At 43.5% G+C, this 22,463-nt stretch overlaps 2 protein-coding genes across 2 annotated transcripts; one reads left to right on the top strand and one right to left on the bottom strand.

Annotated features, from left to right (window-relative positions):
- Positions 1-3,320: 3,320 nt before the first annotated feature.
- On the top strand, positions 3,321-6,702 carry fam222ba (family with sequence similarity 222 member Ba; the record flags this gene model as incomplete). The annotated part of the gene is made up of 2 exons (XM_080041487.1): positions 3,321-3,381; positions 4,964-6,702. The coding sequence occupies 2 exons, from the start codon at positions 3,321-3,323 to the stop codon at positions 6,646-6,648; spliced, it is 1,746 nt and encodes a 581-aa protein (XP_079897613.1). The 3' UTR covers positions 6,649-6,702.
- Positions 6,703-8,474: 1,772 nt separating this feature from the next.
- Positions 8,475-22,179, bottom strand: trpv1 (transient receptor potential cation channel, subfamily V, member 1). The gene is made up of 16 exons (XM_080041196.1): positions 22,052-22,179; positions 20,505-20,711; positions 20,179-20,336; positions 19,924-20,076; positions 19,693-19,830; positions 17,274-17,572; positions 16,438-16,614; positions 16,013-16,168; positions 15,821-15,916; positions 15,643-15,713; positions 14,255-14,420; positions 14,100-14,166; positions 13,328-13,668; positions 12,101-12,222; positions 10,585-10,718; positions 8,475-10,464 (listed from the first exon to the last, which is right to left on the bottom strand). The coding sequence occupies exons 2-16, from the start codon at positions 20,687-20,689 to the stop codon at positions 10,364-10,366; spliced, it is 2,364 nt and encodes a 787-aa protein (XP_079897322.1). The 5' UTR covers positions 20,690-20,711; positions 22,052-22,179; the 3' UTR covers positions 8,475-10,363.
- Positions 22,180-22,463: the final 284 nt, after the last annotated feature.

Here is a 22,463-nt window from a genome sequence, read left to right as displayed (position 1 = left end):
CCTCACTCAGGCAGGCTTGTGACATGGTGCAGCCATCAGCAACACACTCACACACAGTCACACACTAAGACACATCAGAGCACAAGAGGCGCAACCAGCAGTTCAATTAGTTTTTTCTGGCCCAACACTGTAATCCATTTTGGTGATAGAGCGTGCTTCTCACAGCATGACCGGTCTTAGGAGTGTAATTTCAATCTATTTTTTACTCCCCCCTCCTGTCATTCTCTTAGAAATGCTTTTCCTTTTCATCACCCGCTCTTCAAAGTATCATTAACAGACACGGCGTTACATCAAAAGCCGCGCAGCTGTTTTTCATTTCGACAAAATCCTTTTTATCAAAGTGCCATAGGAAAAAGTGAAGCATAAAAAAAGAAGCCTGTACACTCTCAGGTGGCTTTGCTGCACACTATATCCTGACCCTGGAGATCACCTTCATGCAGTTTGTGTAGTTTTTTGACTTCCCTGTCCAGAAACCAGGCCTCAACCCTCAAGTCACACTCTGCCGCCTCCCTCCTTCCCTCCCTCCATCCTTCCCTCCCTCCCTCCTTTCCTCCCTCCCTCCCTCCCTCCCTCCCTCCCTCCCTCCCTCCTGGCTTGTCTCTGCACAGCCCCATCGTTTAGGCCGGCATGGACGATCATTTGACAGCTCAACTCCGTGAGAGATGTGCTTGACTGCTTTAAAGTGAAATTAATGGTCTTAGTTGTCACTTGAAATCTTTATTCAGTACACTTACATGGAAAATTCACACTTCCCACAGAAGGAAAAAAAATGTCTTAGATAGAGAGGGTACTTGATTAGCTCCAATTTGTTCCCATTTGTCTATCCTTGAGCTCTATCAACTATTCAGTGCACTGGAATGCTGAGTCTTGTGTTACCGAATCGCGTCTTTGACACACCCCCCCCCCCCTCCCCCCTCCCCCTATGTTTTCACCGAGTGCCCCAGAACGCCAGGCTTGCCGCGAGCTGCCTCCTCTCCCGCGGGTGAATTTGTGCATAGGAGAGTCATTTAAAGTTATGAGCTTGCAGGTTGCTGTCAGAGAGGCAAGGCCGGTAGCAGCTGCTCCATTTATCATCAGGGAGTGACTGCTAACAGATGATGGCTATGAAATGTAAAGGCTGTCGGAGGAATAGATCAGGTGCATAGAGAGACAGTGGGGTCACAAAGGGAACTGCTCATACTCTGGGCAGGATGACTAAAGTACCACAAGGTGGCCCCTTGGTGCGCTGTTCTTTTTCAGGCTGAACAAACACAGAGTACAACTGGGCCGGTTTTCAAAAGCAAACATCTTTTCTTTCAAAGGTCTTGCAGCATGGGATGATCTGCTCAAATGTCTGTTAAAAAAAGAAAGAAAGAAAGGAGGCTTTGCCATGTGAGAGAGCAAATTCACGTGTCTTAATTTGACATGGAAGCTTCAGACCTAATTTCCTGCTCTTGTGTGAAAATTGCAATTTCCAGCAGCATGAGCCCCTGCCCCCTGCTGCTTTAAACCTTGTTCAATAAAAACAGTGGTTTGAATAAAAGAAAGCCTAATTAGTGCCTGCTGACTGTGCACTTGTGTTCCAGCTATGCTAGCTAGCAGCGGGGTAATTAACGCAGGGCCAGAGTGGCCTCTTCCCCTCCCCCCCCCCGTTCCTCTCCCTGGGAACGTGCTTAGCTGGAGATCTGAGAGATGATATGCTCGCAGCCGCCTACAAACTTCACTCATACCCTCATTAACCCTCCCTTGATGCCTTAAGCTCTTCAACTAATCCAGGTTTCAGTTTAAGGTTGAAATGCTCATAAACTATACGCTTGCGCTTACTAGAACACAGAATCAACAGCTGCAAGAGGTTGATTTTATCCATTGTTAAGGGGAAACTATACACTAAACACTAATTTAAAGATTTTCATATTTTACAACAGCACTGTTCAACTCTACATTCTGATTTGCCTTTTTTTTTCTAACCCAAAATGCCTGCCTAAGCTTTGTTAACAATGTATAATCCCTTTTCCAATTTAATGGATTGGTCAATTTCCAGACATTGACATTGCTTTCTTTGCTACTTGCCTGAGTCTTACAACTTCATTGTAAAACTCATTACACGAGTGCCAGTGGCAAGGCAGTAACACGGCACGGCTACATGCCCGCTGCACTTTTTCTTGCCACATTCCTCAATCTAATAGGGGAGTCGAAGATGTGTTTCCCTCTATCTTTAAAAATGAAACTTAGTTTAATTCCCCTTGATACCATTATAAAACTTTGCAAACATTTCTAACAATATAATCCCTCAGTTCAAGTTATATATTAATGTATACATCTCATTATAGTGAATGTACAAATGTATAGATTTTCTGCTCCAACAAGCCTGGGTCCTTTATTATTAGAAGACCATTTTTCATGTGAACAGTTGATGAAAACAGGACTTCATTGTTCAAGTCTGACCCCAATTAGAAACCTATACAAGAACCAAAAAGTTGTTCTTGTCTGCTCTGTTGAAGCTCTTTAAGTATAACTTCTTTGGCCAGCGTTCCATGTTGGCTTATTAAGTGTCCTCATACGGGGAGGGACCACTTGTGAGATGATGAAGCTGCATTCTAAGTTCCTGTGGTCTTTAACATTCATTCACGCTGTCCACCATCTCCCTTTCATCCAGAAGATCTTCTTCCAATGAGATGATTTAAAGATTGGTTTTATTCATCGCAACAGCTGATGCTACTCTCCTTCCTTCCCACCTACTTACAACCCCGTTCTACATTGACATGAGGCTTTGACAACAGATGCAGACCGAGGAGAGGCGACTGTGCCAGAATCTCACAAGCTCCAAAATAGATCTTGAATACTGATGGCAGGGATCAGAGTGTAGTGCTATTGTTTAAAGCTATAGTGCGTAACTTTTGTTTCCCCCACATGAGGCATTCTCAGTAAACACACGCTGCCATACTGAGTAATACAGAGAGAGTTTTCTGGAGCTGATGGGCCTAATCAACTTTGTGTCAACTCGTTTGGCGATGGCTTGAATGTACTCGACATTCATTTTTATGAAAAAGTGACGCACTATAGCTTTAAACCGGCCTGTTTTAAATCCTTCATCTAAACTGTTATTGATACCCTGAAATCTGGGTACGTTCAAGTGTGCCAATCAACCTTTGTATTTATTTAGTCGTGCCTCTGTGTCACTCTGGGAAACTTCATTTCTAACAAGGCCATTAATCATCACCTGTGTTTGACAGGTGAAGTCCATCCTCAGCATGTCTGTGAGCCTGTTGTCTAAGCTGTTCATTTATCTGTGTTTGCTTACCCCTGCATTTATTCAGTGACAGACATTGGGGCCTTCAGTGATGGCGGGTGTCAAGCTGCAGCTCCTTGGCCCAGACCCCTGCATTAATGAGGCCTGCCACTGTCAGCAGGCCGAGCATTTAGTCACAGGAGCCCAATCCCTCTCCCTCCCCTTTCCTCTATGTGCCGCCCCTTGCCTGGCCCTGCACATTGCTGCCCATTGTTTCCTCTTCACAAATAAAGCGGGAATTAATTAGCCAGTTGGCACAACTCCTGGTGCGGCCGTGTCAGTGCTCGCGATTCAGCTCCGTGCCTCATCCCTCAAGCCAACTCTGTCTGCCGCGAGACTGAGCATAATGACCCCCGCAGCCCGCATGAAACCGCAGGCCCTCTGCCAGCAATTCAGACAGTTTTCCAAATGGCTGCCCACAAGACATCTGTTTTACCTGAACTGCAAAGACTAAATTAAATGCAGCTCAGTAACCAGTGATGAGACTAGTGTGAGCAGTCCTTCCCACCTCTGATCATCCGAGCTCCATCAGTCCATCAGTCTGAGAGCTGTGGTGTAAGTAGGTCAGAGAGGCGGGGCTGTGGTGAGACGGGGAGAAGAGCCTGTCATTCCCTAAAGCCATAATCATTCACTTTTCCTTTCCTTTCAACCTTATGTTTATTAAGACATTTTAAACAGCAGAAAAAAACACATTCCAGTTGTATATTTCTTTGGAATGATTTTAAATCCAGTCATCTTTCGTCATCCAGTCAATCTCCTCACATTGGGTTGCATTGTACCACACTGAAAGCCGACACCTGGCGCACGGTTTACACAGGCTCATAAAATGAAACTCACCCTCGCGTTCACACATGCACAGACGCATTAATGATGTTCACGTTGTCAGTTTTTCGGCATTGTTAAATTTAGCCACGGTGTTTAGCAGGTGTAACAAATGTCTGCGAGCTGAGGCCTGGGGTGGTGTTCCTGCAGTTCAGAGATGCTGCTGTCTGTGTCTGATTACTGTGTCTGCTGTCATGGAGCTCGGCTCTATGCGTCTAGCTTTTTCTATCCCCCCCCCTCCACCAAAGCAGCCACAGGGGACCTCCACTGCCTTGTTCATTCTTTGTTTAGTTTGTGATTTAGTATCGAGCAGTGCAAGCCCCCCTCCCTGCTCAAATGCATACTTATTGTTAGCCCGGATGCTACGTCAATTACGGCCACTAAGAGCTCCTGACCTCGAAGTCAAAGACGCCACCACAAAATTGGATGTTAGGCCGGGAATGTGTTGGCCGCAATAATTCAGCAGGGAATGAGATTCTCTCTCTCTCTCTCTCCCTCCCCATCTCTCTCTCTCTCCCAAATTCCAGTTCCTCCTGCTGATTCTGGAAAATGCTTTTTCTTAAAACACTTTGTCAAAATCAGTGAACACAGCCTAGGCTCTGTAAAATAGTATTGTATCAAAATGTATGTAAATAAAGGGAGCCTAACATGTCTGTTTTACATAGCCTAGGCTGTGTGTATTAACACTGGACATTTTTTTTTCCAGAGTACAAAAAGGTAGAGGATCGTGATGAGATATTCACAGTTTGACAAAAAAAAATTTTGACAACAAGCATTGTCCAGCTGACTTCACTTTTTAGTCTGTCAATGATGTCGGTACTCACTTTCTCTCTCCATCTCACCTCTAAACCTGTCCTGTGCTCCAACCCCCAGGGGACACCACACAAAGGATGAGATCCGCTCCGTTTCCAACCCCGGCAGAATTGGACGCCTTTGCTAAGAAGGTCGCCAACAACCCCCTCACCATAAAGATCTTCCCCAACAGCGTCAAGGTCCCGCAGAAGAACCACGTGCGGCGTACGGTCAACGGGCTGGATACGTCGGGCCCGCGCTACAGCCCTTACCCTTCCTCTCAGGCCAAGTCGGGCCTCCTGGCCGTCATCAAGGCGCCCGCCATCAAAGGCGTCCTGAAAGATTACGACGGCAGCCGCGCTCGCTTGCACCCAGAAGTCATCATGAACCCTCCCTACCAAGTGGCTCCATCCAGCACTTTAAACCATCACCCACCTCTGGCCAACCTTAACCCTCGCATCCAGCAGAGCTTACCCCTGGGACCACAGGAAGCACCTCAGACATTACACATGTCCCTCCCTCCTCAGCAGCAGCAGGGCCACAACCAGAGCCTCAGACACCCTCAGTCCATGGCCCAGCACCCTCAGGGCCCAGCCGGACCCCAGACTTTGTCCCAGCACCCGGGCCTTGTCCACCCACAGGGCCCCCCTAGCGTCATGCTCCAACAACAGCAGAATCCTGGCCCGCACGGGAGCCGGAAGCTGCCCGATGGCGACGCGCCGCCTAACGTTACCGTCTCTACCTCAACCATTCCACTCTCCATGGCCGCCGGGCTGCACCAGGGACGCCAGGCCGACCTGAGCGCCATCGTGACTCAGATCAACCAGTTCTGCCAGGCGCGGGCCCAGGGCGTAGGGGCCACCTCCATGTGTGAGGGCCAGATCGCTAACCCCAGCCCCATCAGTCGCAACCTGCTCATCAGCGCCTGCTCCAGGGTGTCCATGCACAGCAACCCCGCCACGCCTGGCTACCCCCCACCCAACTGCATTATGGGCACTCAAGATAAAGCCCTGCATCCCTGCTACGAACCACTCGCTATGAACCACTTGCCTTCCAACCACGCTGATCTCAAGCAGCAGCAGCAGCAGCAGCACCTGCAGCATCTGCATCAACAGCAGCAACAACAGCTACAACATAGCATACAGCAGCAGAATATGCGCTCATGGAATCAGCACCAGTTGGCTCACATGCCCCACATTCAAAACGGTGGGACCCAGCTTTGTAACCAACCTTCCCGGGACCCCGCCTTCCATTTTAAGGGCATGGGCTACCCTGCAGAGGTGTGTGTGGGTCAGCCTTACACACTGAAACCTCCCATAGAGAGGCCAACCCCCTCTCCACCTGTCAATAGCAACAACTGCATGCCCGGTCCCATGGCCCACTACACCAATGGTCACTACTTCCAGTCCCACGTTTGGAACAGCAGCATCCTACCCACGCCCAACAGTGACAGCTCCGGGTCTCAGGACATAGCCATGCCATTCCACGGCGCGGGCACAGGGGGGTGTGCCACGCTAGACTGTGGGCCCCCTGGGGCCCCCCATTACAGGCTAGGAACCAGCTCCTCCTCGACCACCTCCTCCTCTGCCCAGACTAATCTGATGCAAACAGCAGATTACTTGGGTGTGGACTTCCAGCAGACGCCCTACTTCCGCGATCAGAATCTGGGGTTGATGGGCAAGATGCACAGGCCTCCTCTGAGCAGGATAGGTCCAGATGTAGGGGATGGCAGGACCGCTCTCCTCCAGCACCCAGGGTACAGATAAGCTATGGCCTTGTCTACACAACAGTTATCAAAAACCCCTTTGTTTAAGTCTTAAGAAAGGAAACACGTGAATAATACTAAATTGATAACCGCTAATGTTAAAGAGGGTGAGTTAATATATTTAATGAAGAACAGTAGTTTTTTTTCTTTGTTCTTTTTTTAATAAATCTTGCAAGTGATCAATTGCCATTTATTTTTATTTTTTTGTTCATGAGTGCTTTTACCTGGCACTATAGGGAAATGTTTCATACGCGTGTGTCATGCACATCTGTACTGTGTAGGTCATCCCCACCTTCTTCCTCTACTGAACTATCTGTGTGCCTGGATCCTAACAGATCCTGTGTTATTTCTACTTCAGAACTATCGGTTAGGTTTTCTTATGCATGTAAGAAAGAGGAAAAAAACGATAAATCCCTCACTGAAAAGCGGTGCAATCTGCTGATGGATGTTTATTTTTACAGGGTCATGTCAGGAAATTTTGGCTGTGGCTAGTTTAAATAGACGAGTTACGAGTTCTTTTTCGTTTTGGTGTTATTACTCAAATCTCATTGTAACTTCAAGGTTAAACACAATCATTTGAGGACAGAAGAGAGAGAGCGAGAGAGAGCAACCATCTCGACTCAGTGCAAAGCCATCAGACACTGGAGACTACAAAGTACAGCTGCAGAAGCTTGCGGCATGCACATGTTAACAGAGGTTTTATTCTTTTTATGTTATTTATTTGTACAATAGGACTCTTCAAAATCGATTCCTCTCTGTCAGTTAAGGAAGCATGTAATCAGGTTGTTTGTACATAATCAAAAAAATCCAGCGGGGAGCAAATCCGTTGAAAAGGGGATGCTCTGTCCTGCTAAAAATGCTGCAATGAATTCAGGTGTTTTAAAAAAAACAAAAAAACTTTGTTTGTTGATGCCAGGAAGGTTTGGCAAGAAGATTGTGAAATGTCTAGTGCAGAAAAAAAGTAATGAAAGATTAGCTCACGTATACCATACAATGGCCAAAGTCAGGTTAACAAGGACACACTGTTATGAAGATGTGCCATTTTGATGTTTTTTTTTTTCCCTTTTTTCAGATCCTTTTTGTAACCATGACAAATGTATTACTTGAATGTTGAGATATTTTCTTTTGCAGGTATTGAAGAGGGTAGGTCAGTTATGAGGTCAAAACTCTGGAGTAGAAGAACTAATAGTGTGACTTATGTCATGTAGGAAATGGGACTACGGACCCTCGCCAGAGTTTTGAGCTTGTCTGACAGCAGGAACTTAATTGAATTAAGTTGTGTGTAGTTAATACTGATTCTGATGTGAAGTTTGCTTCGAAAAGACCAAATTGATCACTTGCAAGATCACTTTGAGGTATACGAAACTGACTTTCGAGTTTTAAAGTGAAACAGCAAATGCATTGTTTATTTTATTGTACACTGGCTTACCTACTCGACTACTGTAACTTTAAAGGTAATTGATTGTGTGTGTGAATGTTGACTGCTGATGTGGGTATAGAGTAAAGGGTGTGTGTGTGTGTATGTGTGTGTGTAGAAACAAAATGAAGCCCTTGTTTTGTTCACCTAACTCCCTAACAGCCCTTAAAAAGCCTTAAGTGTTTGGTCCTTGGACTTCCCTTGAAAATGAGCATGGTTTTAATGAAAACCCCAAATAATAAGGATTAGGAAGATAGTAAGGAATGGAAACAGACACAGCAATTTTTGGTTTCTTTTATTTTTTTATTTTTTTTTCTCTGGTCGTTTTATTTTAATGAAGATTTGTTGAATAGACAGAGCAATTCCTTAGAGATTCTTTACAATGGAAAGCAAGAAAAAGGAGTAATATTTTGTAATTATATATTTTAGCATTGTCTAGTTACTGAACTGTAAAACATTTTCTTTCCAAACTTCAAAGCTTCAGTTTGCAGTTGTGACTATTTATAATACTTGATTTGCTTGTTATTTAAATTCATTTTTTTTTCTTCTTTGTTTCTTGTACTATTGCTGTGAAATGGAAGAAGGTCCACAAGCCTTTCTTTTGTGTCAATCTGTACGACAGATAGGGGGCAAGAGCGTGAGAGTTGTGCTACTCTTTTTGTAATATTGTAATAATAAAATAAAATTCTAATTTATGCTTTGAAATGAGTCTGAACCATTGCTTGGGTTATCTGCAACATTCATTTGAACTGACAATGACAACAGATGTGCAGTTTTTTCTCCTGTCAGCTTCTATTTGCATGAGCTAACCCTTAGACAGATACACTGATTTAAAAGTGGTCTGGTCAGCAATTCTGGTGAATGATTTTTTTCGAACTTACTTTTTGTCAAAATCATTGAATATCTCCTCACAACCATGTCCGTACTGTGTGTGTGCTGGGGAAAATATCTGCTGGTGTTGATACACAGCCTACAATCTGTATACGGCCATGTAAACAAAAGTAGCTAGCAACATGCCCGTTTACAGAGCCTAGGAGGCTGTGTATTATTTTTTTCAGTGCACACTCGGTACAAACAGGTAGTGGATAGTGAGGGGATTTTCACTGATTTTGACAAGAAGTGATTTTGACAACAAGCGTTCTCCAGAATCGCTGACTCCATCTTTAAACTATTACCCATTCATTCACATCTTTCTTACACATTCAGCCTTACACAGGGTTCTATGGGATCAAACAGCCTGTCTTAACCACACATTATCTGTAACGATACGACAGGTACTGCTGTAGGTCATCACTGTTGTTGAACCAGTGGCTGTACTTTTACGCCATTTATCCAAAGCTGCCCTCTGCCAGATAGAGACAGGAAGTAGAGTAGACATAGCAAGCTGTGAAATCTGCAGCAGGACTAACTGGCTGCAGAAGATTTAGCTTGTCTGGCTGTGATGAAAATGGGACTTGTATAAAGGGCACACAGCGGGAGGACAGGATCAACACCTCCGTGATCAGTGCCGCTCCACCAAGGATTTTGAGCGGTGCCAGAGGTGGCAGCAGGTTCTAACCTTTGTGCAGGATGTGCATCCTGTTCAGGTAGTGGCAGAAACAGCGTGCGCACAAGCTTGTGGATTAAATGTTGAATATTTTTCGAATGTATACTTTCCTTTGCTATTAAGCAGCACTTAAAGGTGGACTCAGAAATTCTGGAGCAGTCTTGTTGTCACTTTTTGTTAAAATCAGTGAAAATCTCCCCATGGGCCGCTACCTGTCTGTACTGTGTGTGCACTGAAAAAAAATCCTCTGTAAACTGGCATGTTGCTAGCCACGGTGGACCCCCTTTGTTTATATAGGCCTACTAGTTTACAGAGCCTAGGCTGTGTATTAACACCAGATTTTCTTTTCATGGCACACCCAGCACAGACAGGTAAAGGATTGAGCAGATATTCACTGATTCTGACAAAAAGTGATTTGGACAACAAGCGTTCTACAGAATTGCTGACTCCCCCTTTAATGCAGCATTCCATTTGAATATTCTTTTCTTTATTTTTTACAGCGTAATGTCAGTCATAAGAAGGATATAGCCAACAACTGCTCTTCATCACTGCATATATGAGTGTAATATTTCCATTGAAGACTTAATTCAAAATAAAGCAGACAGTGTCAGTTATTCGAGGAAGGCAGTTCACACCATTGGCACTTGCAGTTACATTTATTGGGGAAGTGAATGCTGTCTTTAGGTGTGAATGCCTTGTTGCTTGGGTCAGCCAGGGCCGAAACAGTCAGAGAGAAGCTCACTGTTGTCTGTTTTAGACCGGCTCAGAGTTGAGAGGATTCATCTCTGTGGACTGATTATATGTCGGCCTCCGTCGCCGACTGCCCTCCACGAAGAAGCCTCTCCAGCTCCTCCCTGTGGACACACAAAGGAAATGCTACTAGATAGATGTACATGACCTTCCTCTCATAGAGAAATGCCAAAAAAACATTTCCAACGCTAGAAACTTGGGGTCAGCGTTCATGTTTTGTGCACCTCGGTTTGTTGCTTGTTTTGCCTGATCCTGTGGGGTGTACGGGGTGAGCTGTTGAGAACGATCCCAGCACCCTGGATCCTCATTGATTTTGCCCAGGTTGATGTTCCATTTGTTCCAGTTGACTTCCTCCACTCTGAGAATGACAAGAGGACACATGCTCCAATTACTGTCTGCTGTGCGGCGCATCAATCAGCCGTCAGAGAAGGCAAATGAGTGTAGAACACAGTGTACTGCGTCAATCGATCCCCATCGTACGGCTGGGTCTTCGGTTAAATCTTCCAGCCTAAACCTTTGTTCCCGTTTGTCCTCGCTGAACCTTTGTTTATTTGTTTGTGTTGTTTTGCTCGTCAGAGACTAGTAGCCGGGGAACAGTTTTGGAAGGAGGGATTTGACATTATAGTTGACATGTGAAAAAGAGATTAAACTTTGCAACATGGCAGAAACTCTCAAAAGCTAATCCCCAAACTGGCCGTACCAGACAAAAATGTAGGTCAGATCAGATGGCAACCAGGAAACCTGACACGAGCCCTGCATAAATAAGGCTACATCATTGACCCAAATGCAGAAGTTTTATTCAGCAACTGGAATCAGTAAGGGAACTCGTCAATTACAAAAGGAGTGAGCCATATGTCCCCAAGTTCCCATGTTTACCAGCTCTATATTTTTGTGTATGTATAAAAAGTAGGCTGTATGGGACTATGGATTCCCTCCTCTCTTTTTCTGTCACTGCTTAGGGAAATGTAGCCCTGCTACCTCATTAGAATATTACAGTCACTTTACAATGACAAAGATGACAACACATTTAAGTTCCCTCAAGAGTTGAGTTTCTCAGCAACTGAGACACAACAACTGGTACTTCAAAGATCATTGTTTGTGATGTAGCCTATGTTTTGATAACGACTGAGTGAGCATACAATCATACTTAGGTATTGCCTATCATGTAGCCTACAGGCTGTAATGCATGCTTCCCCAGTAGATCAATGCCTCCATGGGAGGACATAGGACCCGGATCACAAAGGACCCTGGGAAAATAGGTACACTCGTTATAAATATATGTTATTGTACTGTTACATAGGCCTATACTTTGCTTTAATACTACTTATCCCCTGGTTTGCTGTGCTTCACACATTGTGTGGTATTTTAATTTATTCAGGGTATGCACCATTAGAGCATTATATTAAGTTAAATAATTAACATATTCTAAATACATTCTGACTCAAGCCCCTCTACAAGACACGGTCTCAATATTACATAAGACGATAGTTATGCTGGAAGCTCTGTGAGTCTGTATGATCTGTAATTTAGACACAGAACTGCTTAAAGCTCGTGATAACATGCTCACAATGACAACGCTCACCCTGACATGAAAGATATCGTGTGTGTGTGTGTGTGTGTGTGTGTGTGTGTGTGTGTGTTTGTCTTGAGGGTCACATGCAGCCATCCACTGATGGAGCTTTTTACAAAACATGTCTGCCACTGTCTGAGTGTATTGTGACTGAACTGAAAGACACAAACCTGAGACACTGGCGATAGTCATCTTCAAGAGACGTGCAGAGGTTTTTCTGAACCCCACAGCGAAGCCTCCCCTTCAGACAGCAAGGCAGCCTTTTCTCCATGTCCAGGATAGTGAAGGCCCTCTGAAAGGAAAACAACATAGCACTTCATCAGATCACAGCTGCCTTGAACTTTCCCTCTACCACAGAGCAACCCTCTTGGCTATGTAAAAACTAACCTCACCCAGGGGTTAAGCACAAAACTCTGGGCCCTATACATAAGCATTCTATGTGGGCCCCCTTCCACTTAATAATGAGCCAACAACTATATACATGAATCTATAGTGGTTATTGGGGTGACACGACTACTTTTTATACCACATTTAATGTGATCACTTACGTTCTTAAGTCTGCACAGTTTGAAATCTCAACAGATTATAAACTAATAGCTTGGACCAGTCTTTTTCTGTTTCCATTCTACAATTTCTCTTTTCTTGGTGAAAAACCTGACTATCACTGAGCAAGATAGCACTCAAGAAAAGCAGTCACTCAATTAGGATTTAACCATTTTGCACCCTTTGAAATTAGAGAGTGGCCTGAAGGAGCCTACATACTTTTTTGGGGGATAACCTACAAACTTCAGTCACTCAATGGATTTATTCCGCAAAATCATAACAATGTTTTTATGATGTTAAAGGTGATCTGAGGAACCTTCAGTTTGTGTTCATTCTTGCAACCCTTTTGGAACAAAAGCGGTAGTGTGTTACTATTTTATTTTATTAACCTTTATTTATACAGGTAAAATCTCATTGAGACCCAGGGTCTCATTTACAAGAGAGACATGTTCAGGTAGGCATCAGCAGCAACACAAAGTTACAGACTAACTAAACATACAGGAGACACAACACAGAACACAAATGGTAAAATAACTATGCCAGCAGCTGTAGTTCCTGGGTGAGCGTACCCATGACAAACACATGAAGAAAAACTATATAAAAATAGTAAACTGATGGTCTTGTTTACTGTTACATGTCATTTATGATCATCAGTAGTAAAATGAGGCTGTTTCAAAAATATTTAAAAGTTCCTCATAGTACCTTTAATCACTGAAAATCACTGAAAATTACAACAAAAACTAATTTTTCATTCCAGGGGTTTTCATGGGCCCTCCCCCCCCCACCCGGGCTCTTGGGTAGTCAGTCCCCCCCCCCCCCCCCCTCCTCCTCCACTATGCCACCCCTAGCATCACCTGTAGCTTCCAGATGCTGGTGCTCTCCATGGTGGCCCTCTCCACGGTGCGGTTCATGAGGGCGATGAGCATGTTGAGCAGCAGGATGTAGGTGAGAATGATGTAGCCAATGAGGAGCACGTAGAAGACTTCCCTGTACTTGTAGTCGGCGGTGAACTCCATGTCGCCCATGCCTATGGTGAACTTGAAGAGCTCCAGCATGGCGAAGGAGATGTTAGTGTAGGTGGGTTTCACACACTCCGAACCAGGGGCTGTTGTAGCATATAACCAACGACCCCTTGTGGTATTGGGTTTTATTTGATTATTTATTTTGGGGGGTTCTATGAGCAGGGTGACCACCGCTGTGACAGGAGATATGAAGCAGAATAGCAGTGTCTGCTAAGTTTGTATCTCAAAATGCCCTTTATTGGTAAAGGAAAGTAATACAACACTGCAGGCAAAAAGAAAAATCCAAGCACGTTTTTTTCTATTTTGCTTCCATAACGTGTCTTCGTTCATACTAGTTTAAAAATAAGAGGTCCAAAATGTACATTAAGGAGTTTCTTGGACTAAACCTTGTCTGTAAATTTCTCCTATACAACCATCATTAACGGCCATTATCTCAACATTAGTTTTTTTTTCCAATACTCTATTCTTCTATTCTGAAGGTTATTTGTTCATACAGTATGTTGATAATAGTTTGATTTATAATACATTTTCTTAATGAAAACATGACAGAAATGCATTTGAGGAACCTTTGTGTAGCATGTTTTGATTTACAGAGGAAAATTACCTGCTGAAAATCCAAAGAGGTAGACGGCGTAGACGAACAGAAAGCGCAGGATATCACTGAGGATCATCTATGGAGAAGAAAAGAGACACAGGGCTTAAAGTGATTGGGGGGGGGGGGGTGGTTGACTGTGATGTTGGCTGTGGTGCAGACCATACCTTCTGTATCATGATGCTGTATATGCCCATGTGTTTGTCGCCCCTGGAGTAGTAGAGCAGGTTGATCCAGCTGAGAGCCAGACACATGACCAGGAAGCCCAGGTACTCATCCAGCCCGGCCAGATACAGCCCAGCCGAGATCAGGAAGAGGACGCCCTGCACAAAGCTACCCACAGCAAGAAGACCCACTGTGATACTGCACAGCTTATATCAATGCAAATGTGTACAGTCAAACACAACACTAAAACTAAATCTGATATGGAACTATATTGAATGATTTGCCGTAGCTAAGAAGATCCATTGATCATCTGAAGCCATTTAATGTCGTCAGTCTGTGCTGTTCAATTACTCCCAGGAGGAGTAACTTGGGGATTAAGCGTTCTCTACTATATGAAGGATAATAAGTTAAGTTAAGTGACTTTATTGGTCAATGGCCACAGTTTGGGGTTAACTGTCTTGCTCAAGGACATGAATGGTAGAGATGGTGGGCAGATGTTATTCCAGCCACCACCAGTGTTACAACTAACACCTCTTGTCCGGTGCCGGGGATCGAACCAGTGAACTCATGGTTACGGGTCGTCCCCTCTCTCCTCTAGATTGTACAGTTTATATAAATATGATTCACCATTCAACATTAAATACATTCTGGAGAATGCTTCTGTCAAAATTATGTTTGTCAAAATAGGTGAATATCTTGTTACGATGGGCTACCTGGCCGTACTGTGTCTGCACTGAAAACAAACTCTGCAGTTAATACACAGCCTAGGTTCTGTAAACTTGTATGTAAACAAAGGGGGATGTAATCAAAGGGGGCCACCGTAGCTAGGCAACTACCAGATAACAAAGCCTAAAGGCCTTTGCACACCGGGCGCGACGCGAATAAACGCAACGTAAAAGCGAATGTTTTGAAATGCGAATTTTGTCGCGTCCCACTTTAGAAGCGACGTCCCAGAAAAATCGAACTCAGTTCGAAAAAATAAAAAACGCAAATTCGCGATGCGAAATGACGGCGCTGGTGTGGAAGCTTGTATTGACTCTGTATACGTTCGTTAATAAACGACGGATTAATCGCACGAATAAAACGCGCCCGGTGTGCAAAGGCCTTAAGGCTGTGTATTGACACCAGAGTTTTTCCAATGCACACTGTACAGGTAGTAGATTGTGAAGAGAGATATTCACTGAAAAAAAAAAAAGTGATTTTGACAACAGGCCTTTTACTATACTATACTATATACTTTTTCATCTACACGCACTTTGCTGGGTGATGTTAGAACAGATTGCAGTTTAAAAGGCTTGTGGCTTTGTGACCCTTTTGAATACACATCACTTAAGGACGCACATGCTAGATTGTGAGCACGTACGGGAAAGAAAGAAGCATTGCTACTTACAAAAGAATCTCATAATATCCATCAATCAGCAATGTCTGCAGCTTCGGTATTTTCCTCCTCATGTCTACGATCTAGGGATTTAAATTAGGCTTTTGATTAATCATATTACTGGAACATCATGTTACGAGACACTGCATTTTTTAAATTTAAAAAACACAAGAGCAACTACAGTACATACCCCTGTCAAAAAGAAATGGACGTTTGCCAGCGCTGTCAGTAGCTGGCCTGACACATACAGGTAACCTATTGTGGTGTGTTCGATGGGAAATGGCACCTGTGGGGGAAAGAGGGGGAACATTATTTACATGTATTTTTGGGACTAGCTACTACACAGGTTAATCTTAAAAACTTTTGTAGGGGCACCGCTCACCGGTCCAGCCTTCTTATTGTAGGCTACCACAGTGAAGATGGCCAGGTACATGATGTAGGTCAGGAAGTTCAAGAAAAACATTCGGCCTGCAAACGCCTTCCACTTCCAGTCCAGCAGCCGACTCAGAGGCTCCATCTGGAGCATCTTGTGACGGTTCTGAGAGGAGACGGATAGAGAGAGGCATATTTACTTTTATTAGACAGTTTGGAGAGACTGATGAAATGGGGCAGAGATGGGAAAGACCTGCAGAGAACGACCCGGGCCGGATTCGAACCCCGGGCCTGCTGCGACGAAGACTGAATATCTATGGGGTGACGCTCTTACCACTACATCACGAGCGCCCCCAGAGAGATATATATGTTTGAGTGCAGAACAATGACAAATAGCAGCTACTCTGACCAGGCGGGTGACACTGAGGGACCCACCGGGATGTCACTTCCGTAGACCAGTATCTCCACGATTGAGTTGCTTTCGTAGGAGTCCACTGAGGCCAGGTCGTACAGGGAGCAGGTGACGGGCCCGTACACCCACTCGGTGAATTTGCGAGACAAGTGTTTGGTGTGACTCTCTTGGAACTCCCGTTTAAGGATGTGTGAAAACAGCTGTGGATCAAATAAAGGAAAAGTCACAGCAAAATATGGCCAACAACTTGTACATCAAGACTGGATGTTAAGACTTGCCCTTGAGTCAACCCTAGCTAGTAGGACTGAGGGCCCCAATCCAGAAAAGTGACAGACAACACAACTTTTTGGCTTTTCAGTGGAGCTGGGGATACCATAGTATTTATCTAACTGTGTCTGCAGCAGTGTAGGAATTTACTTTTTTTTGCCCCTTAGAAATTAGTTTTAAGGGCATTTTGGGTCCTTGACGGGGCAAATTTTATAAAATGTACGGAAATACCTTGTTCTCTCTTTTAAGGTATCGCCATGTTTCTCCAAATCATATATAAGACTTTTTAAAGACCTTTTTAATACCACTTAGCTTGAAACAAATGTCAACCGCACTCCCATACAAGTTTAAAAATACTATAGAGGCTTTCTATTTTAGACTCTGGCTTTGCAAATGCATATGAATACAGTTAAAAAACCCAGAAAAACCTTTTTATATTGTATTGGGGCATTAAAAGCCCCCGTCAAATGAATTCCAAGGGCAAAGTCAGATTTAATCAGGTCCCTGCTAATTTCCCTGAGTGCCTGCTAATTTCCTTGCCTGGTTGGCAGTGATTCTACAATATCTCCCTGTATAAACCTCTAGTATATACCTCAATCTTGCCAGTCTTGGCAGCCATTTTGAGAGGTGTCAGCCCCTTGTGGTTCTCGATGTCCTCCAGCTTTAGCTTGGGGTGCAGTCGGGCCGTGGTCTTGAGGATGCGGTCATACATGTTGGTGATGAACTCTGTGTTGTCCTCTGTGTTATCAGCCACCACCACCAGGGCATGCAGCACCGTGTTGCCCTTGGAGTCGGCCATGTTGGCGCCCACTCGCTGCCAGTCGTTCTCCATGAGGAAGTCCACCACATCAGGCTGGTTGGTGCAGGCTGCCAGGGACAGAGGCAGCTCACCTGAGGACAGAACACAACAAAGAGAGACTCTGTAACACATGTATACATTCAACCCATCAAAGCACAAGCATGACCTTTCACGGCAGAGCGTTGAGACTGATGCCAGATTCAACTCAATACACGTGTATTGTTTATTGTTACTTCTCTTGGATGTTTGACCTTCACCGTGCAGAGAGGTGTATGTGCAGAGCTTCACACTTAAAGGCTGAAGGGGAAGGTTTCTCTGATTGCTGTGCTTTTTGAAGTTTTTAATTTTTGATTGTATATTAAATAAAGTTAGTATTTTGTATTCAACCCCTTTAATAGGACACATTCTATCAAATGATCACCGATGTTGAGTGGTGGTTTTGAGGTCACACAATGAGTTAAACGTATATGTGTATTTAAGGATTTCATTTGATTGTACAAGTCAATCTTATAGATCACACCTTTGGTGAGTGAATATAGTGGCAAAATCTACACCATGGAAACTGATTCCAAGCCCAATATGCTCAAAAATACATAGACACATACTGTTTATCAATGCTCATTGATAATATGAATTCCTAGGAATTCTGAAAAATGTTCTCAGGAATCAGTGATGTTGCTCATCAATTGTTCATTATTTTATATGTCACTTGACAATGGTCCAGTGTGTACCTTAGGGACTCTACAAAAACGATTCAGGGAGTAGAGGAAAATCATAACATCGTCCAAATATTCCAGCCATGTTTGAAACAAAAGCTATTAACTGCTACATGGCCGGCACGTTTCTTGGATTCTAAGTGAAATATATAAAGAAAGCCTTAAGTGTCTTAGTTGTAGTTTGGTAAACTGTGGATGATTGGATGATAGGTGTTGCTGCAAATGGACAAAACATTTATTTATTTTTCTACCAATATGGTCTCACAAGGCCAGGCTGAATTAAGTAGGAATACTAGAAAAGAAAAAAATACATGCACTGCTCCCAAAATGTCAGACTACCCCTTTCTTCAGCAAAAAAAAAAAAAAAAAAAACTGCAATATCATCTTACTTACTTACTTACTTACTTACTTAGTTACTAACTTACTTACAACACTTTCATTCATGTTTGAGAATACAATGTTTTGATGTACAGGTCCTTGTTTTGTCTGTATCTTGAGCTCTATAGGGTCTTTTACCAGTTATCTAGAAAAGTTTTCTGGGTTGTATCAACACATGTAAGGAGACTCAGACACCCTGCATCCTTAAACAGGAGCCTTCATGAGAATACTTGTGCACACATGCAGTATTCCATATTTAACAGGTGGTGGTGGTGTTGCCAATATAACAGGACAACTTGCCCCTCTCACCAACATGCATACTTTGAATTGCGTGTATACGACTATGGGTCTATATTTGTCATATTATGCACAAGAGATCATTACAACTCTGCTCTGGTCATGTAAAAGTCACAATACTAATTCAGAAGTCCTGTACCGTCTTTCTTTCTTTCTTTCTTTCTTTCTTTCTTTCTTTCTTTCTTTCTTTCTTTCTTTCTTTCTTTCTTTCTTTCTTTCTTTCTTTCTTTCTTTCTTTCTTTCTTTCTTTCTTTCTTTCTTTCTGTCTATTTTCTCCAAACCACTTTGAGTTTCATTAGATTGATAGCAATATTTTAAGAGTAATTACTATCTTGTAATCCGAATATTCACTGCTTGATGACATCATCAATCCAGGAAGGCAAAGTCATGCAGCAGTGGAGTCAGATTGCTTGTACCTGCTAGTGTATCTATTCTGTTTACATACTACAAACAAAACATAGTATTCCTTATTATCAGCTGTGACTTCATATCCCATTTAATGCCTCTGTTACATGGTGCCACATACGTGGACAGTTTAATAACTTTGAAATAAAACTTTATTATGTACAGTATATATTTTTAAATGTTAGCACAATTTTGAGTCAAGAAACTTATAAAATATCTAGATGATTTTTGTCATAATTCATGCATGAAAGGGTTCAATTAACATTGGTCAAAAATAAATAATTGTAATGGATAATAGTGAAATGCAATTTTTGTGTTTACCATGCTCTATTGTCTATGACTCATCTCTGTGTGAGACTCCAAAGGGGAAGGGGTGGGGAGGGGGTGACTCAACGGCGGAAGCAGCACCAACTCACCAAAGTAGAAGTTGGGGCCTTTGTGTAGCTGGAAGAATAACCCGCTGGCTTTGGCGTGGACATCTGCTCCTTTGCTGACCAGCAGACTCACGTAGGACATACTCCTCCTCTCAATGGCTATATGGAGCGCTGTCTGGCCTGCCACACGTCAGTCACACATCAGGAAATCAGTCACTATCTCCTTTCCATTGTGTGTGTGTTTGTTGAAGGATGAAAGTAGTCACAGTTTACCTTTGTAGTAGGTGCTGGTGTAGGCTGCATTCACAAACTCTTTGATGTCTCCCGTCTTCTCCGAGATGTCGACTAACAGCTCCACCGTCTGGTTCTTGCCGTCTTTCAGGTGCAGCAGAGCCTTCATCAGGGCTGTTTTACCATAGGACTGATCTGCAGGTGTAACAGCACACACATCCAGGGAGTGAGTACACACAAGGTAGGCTCATTATTTTGTTGCAGCTGTTGCACGCTAAGGCCAGGTTTCACGCTTACACAGAGAGTCGGAGAGTTTCTTCATGTTCTGGTGCAGGTAGGTGTGCAGGCCGTCCAGCTGTCTGACGTCCCCGCTGGCCACCGCTTCAAACAGCCTGTCGATGCCAAACGTCTTGCTGTCTCTCTTCCTACTCGGCTCCCCCTCACCTCGAATCCCTCTATAAGCAAAAAAGGTATTCATCAGAAATGGTAAGAAAAGCTATATTTGGGTCAAAGGGTCAAGCAGCCACACACTCCACATAATCAACAACACTGTGGGGCTTGATATATATAATGGGAATAAATATAAGGCAGAGATCACATTATCTTTGCATGGAGAGGCTCACTTGTCAAAATTGAGATTGAATCGGATCTGAGGCTTGGGCTTCTCCATCTCCTCATGGTAATCAGTGTCCATGGGAGCCTTAGGGGAGGTCTCGCCCAAACTCTCTGCCCCTTTCTTCCTCAATTTCTCCTCCTCCGTCCTGTCGTCCGACTCCAGAGAGAAGCCGAACATCTCGGACTTATCCATCTTCACCTCTTGCTCCAGCGACCTGCCGTGAGAATACAGCACATGATCCAGTTAAATGAATTTGACAGCTATACAGAGTATACAAATGTGATGTCATAGCAACTAATTCTCCACCAATGATTTCAAAAGAGCAGCTATGCAGTATCTTCTGAAGAGTAGAAAACCTTACTTTCTGTGGACAAGTGGTTTTCCAGCATTTCTCCTTCACAAAATGTTTCCTACAATCTTCTTTAGCAACAGAAATTACTCTTTGGTTGAACTGTTTGCAACTGTGGCAGTGGGTCACCCGGTCACACATGTGGACTGTCTGTGGACAATGCAGTCTAGTCTTGGCGCTTTAACTTAAGTTACTATGTGTTTGTAATAGCTGGGTCATAAGAAGTATGTTAAACACAGGCGATCACCTCGCGGGCTTGCGAGGGCACAGACATGTGATGTCTCAGCCGCAGTGACTAACAAAGAAGTGTATTTAGAGGAAGATTTCCATGGGAGCAGCCGGTACACACAGCACAGCTGCTTCTATGCAGAGTAATCACATCATTCACAGTGTGCTTTTAAACAGACACACAACCAGTGAGTAAATGAAATGAGAATATTCCTGCATAATTCAGCTCAAAACGATGAAATAATTTGTATTTTGACCGAAACAAAGGATGGCAAGGATGATGGGAAACCTAATCGCTGGTGGCTTCTCGTTCCCCTTTCTAGCCTGGAAATGGGGAATTGAAATTACTCAGAGTTAAATCTCTAAGATTTCCATGATCACCACAAGAGAAAACAAGAGATAAACACAGAAGTATGTGTATCTTATTTTCTTAAATAAAAGCCAGTTTTCCCATTGAAACTTGGATGTATTCTTAATAATTATTTTTCCGCACCACAACTGAATGACGAATCCAATACTTGTTTAAACTGACGAAAACTGGAAGTGCCGTCAATAAAAACTGTTTGTTTGTGTCCAACACCACATCCTGATCTCCTGCTTTATTATTTATGGACGTATTAATTGCATCACGACCTGTTTTTAGAATAATTTAGCTACAACTGTACAATTCTCAATTAGGATTAATAGGGAAACAATCAGTGGCAGTGTTGATAATTGTTCCCTCTTCCCATACCGTTATTTTTCAGTAGCTGTGCACTGCATCCTTTAGGTTAAAGTGTCTGCACGGATGCATTTTCAATTGTAGGCTACAGATTACATGATAATGCATCACAACAGGATGTGATATGAGAGTGCCTAAACAAATACTATGTTCAAACCAGAGGGGATCGCACCACTGCAGAGGGCTCGACACTACTCTTCTGGACCATAAACAATCTAATAATTTACAGAACACCATGACACAAGATTCGACTCACCCAGAAGGAAATCGTCCTGGTCCAGAATTGTCTTCTTGATAACAAAAAATTAAATAAAAAATCTGATCAATTGAAAAACAAAACAACCATACACAGTGCGAGTGTCCTGCAGAGATGCCAGAGATGTGTGCCTCCTTATTGTTGTGTTGAGATGCCCCTCTCAGTGTGACGGAGGGAAGATTACCAGGAACAAGCCAGAGGGAGATAGTGTGACACGCCCTTGAGAATATCAGAGTACATCACTGGGAGACTTGAGTGCTTGAAAGGATCCTGTATTGACCATCCGCGTTCAAGCAAAGACAGCACAAAAAAAATACCACAAAGGAATCCAGATGCAGGCGTGCAGCACCAGTATATCATCTGAAATCAACACAAATGTGTTAAATGATGAGTTCAGTTCGGAGCAGTTCAA

The sequence above is a fragment of the Ammodytes marinus genome (assembly GCF_949987685.1).
Source record: "Ammodytes marinus genome assembly, chromosome: 14".
Taxonomy (NCBI): Eukaryota; Metazoa; Chordata; class Actinopteri; order Uranoscopiformes; family Ammodytidae; genus Ammodytes; species Ammodytes marinus.
The sequence above is the reverse complement of the archived record's forward strand: the minus strand, read 5'-3'. Positions and strand labels throughout refer to the sequence as shown.